Source organism: Nycticebus coucang, chromosome 19 (assembly GCF_027406575.1).
Source record: "Nycticebus coucang isolate mNycCou1 chromosome 19, mNycCou1.pri, whole genome shotgun sequence".
Taxonomy (NCBI): domain Eukaryota; kingdom Metazoa; phylum Chordata; class Mammalia; order Primates; family Lorisidae; genus Nycticebus; species Nycticebus coucang.
Genome location: NC_069798.1, coordinates 2472254 through 2480892, shown reverse-complemented (window position 1 = coordinate 2480892; position 8639 = coordinate 2472254). Strand labels below are relative to the sequence as shown.

Here is an 8639-nt window from a genome sequence, read left to right as displayed (position 1 = left end):
GAGCAGAAACTGCTCATTGCTGGCTTGCTGTGGGGCTCAGCACAGCATGACGAACAGTGTGAGATGTTGCCATCTGCAAGGCTCACTGGTACTTCCCTGCTTTGCATCGGTGCCACGACACAGCGTGATTCACCACTGAATGGCGGTGCGTGGCCCTGTCGCATCGTGAGCACATGGGAAAGGCCGGGGCTCCCTGCACTTAGGGGAGGCCTCGGAGGTCGGGCTGGGTGGAAGTGTGTGGTGTGGAGAAGCCACATCAGCAGTTACCAGACCACGTAGTGATAATGGGGCCCACAACTTCCCACGGCTCAGTCTGCTTCTGCTGCATAAAATCTTCTTCCTACATGGAGATGGAACAGGTTCACAAAAATAAAAATTCCCAGAAAAGACCTTGCTGTGACTGAAATGATCCCAAAACATCAAAAGAGAAATGAATTATGAAAAATAGCTAGGAGATGAAAACCAGTGTTCATTCTTTAGAAAGATTTTGTGACGATGCTTCCATGTTGGGAAGTGTATATATTTATGACTTGGCTTTGGTTCAGACTCAGTGAAGAGATTTCAAGGCCTCTGTCTTCAGAGATGACTCCATCCTACAGACAAGTCAGGCTCGGCTCAAGGAACTGAGACCCGTGCCTAGGTCCTGGCTCTGCAAGTGCCTCCCCTGTGCCTTCCTGGGTCACCCCCGTGCTCACTTTTTCATCTTTCTCGTTCCTCTACCTTCCATATGTCAGGACCACTTCCCAGAGAAGAGGCAGCCGTGTCCGTACCTTCAAGGCACTGTGCTGTCTCGGCCACTGCTTGTTTGGGTTCAGACCTCCTCTCTAGTCAAGGATAGCAAATTTATTTTTTGTTTTCAAAATCCTTTCCAGTATAACACAGTGGGAGGGATGATTTTGTGGGAGGCGTGAGAGACTTCTTAGTGCTCTTGAATGCCTTCCAAGTAGGTGAGTCACTGCCCCTCTGGTTAGCTTCCAGGCTAGGCCGAGGGCAGCTCATTTTGCCTCATTTATTCTCATTTATTAATGAGGCCAACAAGACATTTCCAATTATTGGCAACTTGGCTCTGAGCCATCAGCCAGCATTTCTAAAAGGCTGCAGAAACTCTCTTCTCAAAAAGTTTGCCCCTTTTGAGGGGTGGGAGAAGACTTTGGGGGCAGACAGGGGAAGGGCTATTTCAGCTGGGAGGGAGGCAGAGCCAATCCTTACCAGGACCTTGCACATAGCAGCGTAGCACATTAGATCTGGGACATCTAGCAAGGATCTGCAAGAGAGTGTGGGGTGCCACCCACTTGGCAGGTGTCAGAGTCACTTTTGCAGTTTAAACTCTATAAATAGATTCCTAGATCCTGCCCCCCAAGTCAGAGTCTTGGGGACATTGAGAAGGCTGAAAGTCTGTGTTTTAACAAAAGCTGGAGGTAACTCTGCTGGTCGGGCAGTGTCAAGAGCCAGTGGATTAAATTGTCCCCAAACATAGGTCTGTGAGCAGTCACTGTAGAATCAGTTGGTCCATTGAGCAAGAGTCATTTCTGGGCCCAGTTCTGTTCAGTGTCTTCTGTTGACGTTTATGATCAGCCTGTATGGAAACTCCTGCCTGGAACAGAGGGTGGAGAGCAGAGGCTGAAGCCACTACGGGGCTGCTACAGGAAGAGAGTAGGGTACACGGCTGAGCTGTGGCCGGAGTGGCCCAGGAGCCCTCACACAGGGATCTGCTGCGCCACCTCTGATCCCCTCAGCCCGAGGGACGTTGACAAACGTGCACAGGCAGGATCAGGGTGCAGAGGAGGTCACCACATTGGTGTTGGTCATATTGAACTTGAGACACCAGTGTTTGTCCAGAATGCCTAGAGCTGCCCGCCTGGAGGGAGGCATTAAACCCACTGGTGTGAATGACACTCATTACTGATGGTGACACGAACCAGCCTCTATGGGAGGAAGGGTCTGGGTGAGGGAGGCGGGACATGCCCCATCTGGCTTTTCCTTGGCACCTTAAATAAATTCATCAGTGGCCCGTTCCAGAGCATAAGGATGGTTCCAGAAGCTCCTCTGTCTCTAAGAGCTCCCTCTAGGTCCCTCAGCAACCTGGTGCCCTTCTGACACCCACAAGTGCTCTGCTTCTGGACTGCTGTGAAGCCCCACCTGCCACACCTCCCTGGAGTAGGATTCGGTCTTGCAAGGAGAAAACAGGGGTCTCAAAAGTCTCACTACAGATTTAAATGGTAATGATTTTAGATGAATAAATACTACAAACTAGATAAGGCGACATTGTACCGAGTAATAATTAAGAATTTAAGGTAATGGTATCTTTCCTAGTTATATTCACGATGACCAGTGACTTGCGGTGGCAGTTCTAGTCGACTTTCAGAAAGCAAAAACTGACCAGCAGCACAGGAAGAATTACACTCGAAGGTCCTTCAAAGAACATCCCACCACAGGTGGTCTGAGGGGGCCGGGCTGTGAGCGACACAGCCTCTCTGCCACTGTCTCACTTGCTGGATACAAATGGAAATGTAATATTCAAGACCACACGGCAAAGTCTGGGATATTTAAATAACTGAACTGTCAAATGATGATCTCTGTATGTCTGTAGCACTTAGACTTTTGAACTGGGGTACCCAATTTGACTTGATAGACTCAAACATTTATATTAGAAAGGAAAAAATAATGAGCGACATACTCGTAACACAAAGAAGCAAAAAGAAAAAAAAATGAGGAAAGAATTAGAAAGCAAAGAAAAGCTACGGAAAAATCACTAAATTACACAAGTAAACTTATGTGGGAACATAACACTGCCTTAAATAACACTTTCATTAGTAATATTTTATATATTTTTTAAATGTCTTTTACTTGAAGCAGACTTTGGGAACCAGTTATTTGTGTGCACTGATTGTACCAAGGTATCTTCCTGCCAACTAGTGACTTTAACCAGGGCGATATAATTTAAGATTATTATCTCTCACGGTGAAATCCGGCATCTCCCCTTGTTAAACACTATGTTTAAGGACTGGCTAGTGGCAGTCTGTGCAGCAGAGGCAGTGGCCGGGGAGTGCTGAGGCTCCTCAGTCACTGCCTGCACCTCCTTGCACCAAAGCAACAACCACAGATAAGAACTACATCGGTAAGAGCAAGGCCCAGACCCACCGGGCCTGCGTCAGGCCCCACGCAGGAGGAGGAAGAGAGGATGGACCTATCACAGAGCTGAGGCAGGGCTCCCCACAGGCACAGCCCCTTGACACTGGGAGGGGCTCTGTACATTCCCATGTGGGGGTAGAAAGCAGGGCTCAGATGTGGGCTGAAGGCGCTGGGCCAGGCTAAGCCTGTGAACTCCCCAAAGTGACTGATTGAAACTCCCTTCCAGGACAAGGCCCTACATCATCCTCATCGTCCTTGAGGAGAAGCTGCCTGGGGATATTGTCCTTCAGGAAGAGAGGACCCAGGCAAAGGGAATGGAGGGGACAGCTGGGTGTCAGGCCTTGGGAAGGAACACATCCACCTCACAGCAGAGGAACCTCCAGAGCCCTGAGGATAGAAGAGATTCCAACTTTCCCAAAAATGAATGGAAAAATGAATGTCCTGTACAAAGGAGCAACAGAAAAGACAGTAAGTCAGTCCAATACCAAATGCTGTCAGTAAAAAAAAGAATAAGAAGATCACATCCTTTGAGACTATAAATATTTGCCACAAAGAGATGTTCACAAAATAGGTGAAAACTACTATGTATAATCCAACATTTCAAAGTGTGCTAAAACTAATTCAGCAAATAAGTGAAAACATCAAAGAACAATAAAAATTGGAATTAGAAAACTCATAGGTAAGGTGTTAGAATTCAGGAAGAATCGGAAAGCTGAGGCAGGGGGATTGCTTGAGGCCAAGGGATCCAGACAAGCTTGAGCAAGAGCGAGATCCTTCTCTACTGAAAACAGAAAAATTATCCAGTGTCAGGGGCCCACACCTATAGCTCTAGCTACATAGGAAGCTGAGGCGGGAGGAGGGCTGGAGCCCAGGAGACTGAGGTTACAATGGGTTATGATGTCACCACTGCACTCTAGCCCAGGCAACAGAGGAAGAACCAGTCTCAAAAATAAGTAAATAAATAGATACATTAAAAAAAAAAAAAAAAGAAAACTCACAAGTAGATATATGTGATGTGATTCTTCCTGGTGTCAAGAAAGCACATTGTCACCCAAGAGTTCCACTAAGTAGTCTGGGTTTATTGTTATTGTGACAGAAGCCATTTATCTCAGCGGGGTGCATGCATACTGAGTTCACAGTGTAAGGACAAATACACTAATTACTCTAGAGCACTGGTCCCCAACCCTTTTAGCACCAGGGAACTGGTTTCATAGAAGACAATTTTTGGGCGGACCAGGGTGTGGGGGGATCTGACGGGATGTGGAGCTCAGGAGATGATGAACAATGGGGGTGACTGTGAATACAGATGGAGCCTCCTCCCCCCAAACTGCTACCAGTCCATGGCTGGGGTGGGGGTTGAGACCACAGCTCTAGAAAACGCTGCTGTTTGTTTTAAAGTTTCATATTCACTATTAGAGTTTCCTCTTTGGAAATCAATGTTACCAGTTGCTTTTCTTGCGTAATGTTATTCATATGATCATCTACAAGAGAAAATAAAACAAAACCAGCGACAAGTAGATTCTTACCTCACTTGATTTTTCTGTTTGTACTGAAAACTATCACTTTTTTAATTTTGTATTTATTTAACTATTTTAACTACTCCTTTGAGCTACAGGTGCCGCCCCTACCACTTTTCCTATTCTATGCAAAAAGGCAGAATGAGGCATATTCTCAAAATAACTTTGCAAGAAGTGCTTTATTTTAATTCATCTCTGAACCCAAACTACACAGGGTCAATTTTTTTTTACATATTCTAGACCATTCAATGATTTTTCTCAGAAACTGTATTTTAATATGGAATGAAAACTACATTTCAATCATAAATTTTTCATGCTATATTGTTATTTAATGAAGAGGTTGTATTACCAATGATAATAATTTAAGAAAAGGCCATTTTTATTTTCCAAGCTCAATATACGTATTTCTTCCATAATTATGAACTTAAAAAAAACTGTCTCAGATGTAAAAATGTGAATCAGAATATGTAAACTCTTTGATATACCTGAAAAACAGGAAGGAAAATGTCACATATTGGAAAAACCATTGCCTTAAATCATGGAAACAGGAGATGGGGAAAAAGGCCGAAGAGAGTTCCTGACCTCAGTTATTAAAGAGTTACAAAGTCAGAGAATTCCAAATCCATCTGAGTTGTCCTTTTTAAAAATCTTCCTGACTCATGTACGTTTCCATGACAGCAACCTTCCAGGAGGCCAGTCACGACTGGACCACAATAAGCAGCTGTCCTCGTCATTTGTTTTGTTGCTTTTTTTCTTTTTTTCCTGAGAAGTCACTGGTGTTTTTAGGAAAGATTTGTTATTAGTCTTCCGTTTAGATAAGGCAGTAAGAGTGTCACTAATGTTATCTTTTTGCTTAGAATGAGGCTTATCTTTCCACTGGCGTCTTCGTGAGTCCTTGGTTCCCTTTCTCTGGTCCTCCCAGGGACATGCGTAGGAGCTGCTGGCCTCCTATTGCTACTGCATATTTTGAGTGTGCTGCAGGCTCATCCCATCTCCCCACAGTGGCCATCCCAGCGCTGTGGGAGATCTGTTACAGCATCTCCCTGGAAGGGCACCATCCCTACACAGTAAAACGCAGGCTTCTGTCCTTCTGTCTTCTCTTCTATTTTTCTGAGGGAGAGGACCCAAGAATGATTCCTCACATAGTCAATCAGAATGCAAGACACTGCTGACTAAAACATAAAGCAAGTAGCCCTGATTGAGAGAACTGGAATTACAAATGATGTCTTCAACGGTCCCCTAACTTACAAGGTAGCTTTTACAGCAAAAGGACGTCAGGTCCTTTCGGCCACCTGTCAGAAGAGAAACCATTTCCACTGAACTAGAAATGCTTAGCTCTTATGAGAATATTGTGCTTTTTTTAAAAAAAAATTCAAAGGTTCACTTTACTTGCGGTCTGTGTCCTTGGGTTTCAATTTGTTTTTTCCCTAGTCCACTTGATCATTGTTTCTGGTGAACGGTACAGGAATATCAATTTGGCATAGAGATCTTCTTCTAGCTCCAGTTCTCCTGTCTCTCGAACTAAAAATATATCTGTGCACAACTTCAAAATTCGATCCACATTTGGAAGTTCTTCAAACATGATGGAGTGAGAAATTCCACTGAAGAATTCACGGACAAATTTTCCAATCACGAGGACAACTGAAGCATATAGTCCCATGATACTGAAAAACCCAGTAAGTGAAAGTTATATATAGCAGTTACATATGTGATAAAAAGCAAGTCTAAAACAAAAAATGATGTTTTCCTTCAATCTCCATAGAAGATAGAAGCTTCTCAAAGCTTATATTTTTCCTTTAGTAAAAATTTACCTTTATTTCTAATTAGAAAGGTAAGTATGTTATGTTGTTTATTTAAAAAGTTCACATATTATAAAACTATTGGAATTGAAAAATCAAAATCCTTCTAAATCTCACATTTTGGAAATAACCAAAGCTAACATTTTCATGTATTAACTTTAGATGGTTTACTGCATTTATTGAATGCATAAACTATAATATATTATAACATATATTACCTATAGAAACTAGATATTTGGTAGAAACACACTTTTCTGAAGCAGGCTCTTTTCCATTTAAGGATACATATTTCTCAGAGATTTATTTTTATGTTAAAATTCTGATTAAAAAGAAGTTTCTTATGAGGTTAACTCTGAGAAATTTAACAGTTTATACTTGTATATTATAGGAGATATGTGTGTCTTAAGATTTAAGCATCAGAATATGACTGTATGGTTTAAAAATATTCAAAACTGAATAGTGGGTCCATCTGTTATAGGTCAGAAGACAACCTAAGGAGAAAAGTGGTAACTCCATCCAATTTCTAAATGTTAGCACTGAGTTGCAGCAAACCACACCGTAACAGGGAGAGGTAAGGCGGCTGTACACCTGGGTTGTATGAGTCACAACGGGCATTTTGATCTCTTTGGGACCTGTTTCCTTATTTTCTTGAAATGAAGTTGCCACAGATTTGTGAATTCTAATATTGCACCTATAAAATTCAAGAATTCTAAGAAGATAAAAAGCTTCCCATCTTCAATTTTAAATGATACAGAAGTAGACTCTTGTAACCGTTAATTGTTAAGTGAATCCTTACCCATAGCCAGCCAGGAACCCCAGACTGGGAGGGCTAACTTTATCATTGAAGACCACAAGTTCCAAGGCCTGCGAGTGCTGATTGTATAGTCTATTTCCAGTCAGGTTGAGAACCCACCACTCACTATTAGATTTAGTTGCATTGTCTCTGGACAAAATGATGGTGATATCCATGAAATTATTTTCTAGAAGGGGAGAAAAATGAAATAAAGTTAGCATGACAATTTTAGGATTTAATGTACACCAACAGTCCTCAGATGGCAAAACTAGTTACTATCGATAGTGTATGATTCCAAAATGAAAAGGACATATGTAAGAGAGGTCCTTCCGTTAGTGAGGTCTGTTGCTGTGAACATGCAGCCACAGGGAGATGGTGGAAGACCCACCTCTAAGCAGCCGTGCAGGTAATTCCAATCAACCTGGTAGACATTTAAAGCCCAAATCACTCCAAAGTAAACTCACCCAAAAATTTTTTAACAAAACCCAGCTTCCACAGTGGTGAAAGGATTAAAAATATGCACTGGACATTTGAAGAACATGACACCCAAAACACTACCATGCATATCAATTCTCTCAATTAATGTGAATGGTTTAAACTGTCCTCTTAAGAGGCACAGGTTGGATGACTGGATACATAAACTCAGACCAGATATCTGCTTCTTACAAGAATCTCATCTTACCTTAAAGGATAAAAACACACTCAGGGTGAAGGGATAGACATCTATAATACCGACAAATGGAAATCAGAAAAAAGCAGGGGTCGTAACTTCATTTGCAGCTACAACTGGCTTTAAACCAACAAAGATAAGGAAAGATAAAGATGGTCACTGCATATTTGTTAAGGCAAACTCAACAGGAAGAGATTTCAATAATTCTCATTTATGTACTCTACCAGATGGTCCTCAATTTATAAAGGAAACCCTAACAGACATGAACAATTTGATATCTTCCTGCACTACAATAGTTGGAGATTTTAACACCCCTTTGGAAGTTTTGGATAGATCCTCCAAGAAGAAACTAAACAAAGAAACAATGTACTTAATCTTGACCCTAAAACAAATGGACTTAACCAACATCTGTAGAACATTTCATCCTAATAAAACTGAATATATATTCTTCTTATCAGCCCATGGATCATCCTCCAAAATTGATTGTATCTTAGGACACAAGTCTAACCTCAGAAAATTTAAAAGAATAGAAATGATTCCTTGTATCTTCTCGGACCACCATGGAATAAAAGTTGAACTCAATAGCAATAGGAATATTCATACTCGAAGTCATGGAAACTAAATAATCTTATGCTGAAAGATAGCAGCTGGGTCAAAGATGAGATTAAGAAGGAAATCACCACATTTTTGAAACAAAATGATAAAGAAGACACAAATTATCAAAACCT

At 41.9% G+C, this 8639-nt stretch overlaps 1 protein-coding gene across 3 annotated transcripts in view; it reads right to left on the bottom strand.

Moving 5' to 3' along the window:
* Nucleotides 1-4211: 4211 nt before the first annotated feature.
* The window catches only part of PIEZO2 (piezo type mechanosensitive ion channel component 2), a 459894-nt gene continuing 455466 nt past the window's right edge, over nucleotides 4212-8639 (bottom strand). For all 3 annotated transcript variants that reach the window (XM_053571827.1, XM_053571828.1, XM_053571829.1), the window contains 2 exons: nucleotides 7245-7428; nucleotides 4212-6313 (listed from right to left, as the gene is read on the bottom strand). In XM_053571827.1, the coding sequence (XP_053427802.1) occupies nucleotides 6061-6313; nucleotides 7245-7428 (437 nt within the window). In that variant the 3' untranslated portion in view covers nucleotides 4212-6060. The remainder of the gene's footprint in view (nucleotides 6314-7244; nucleotides 7429-8639) is intronic.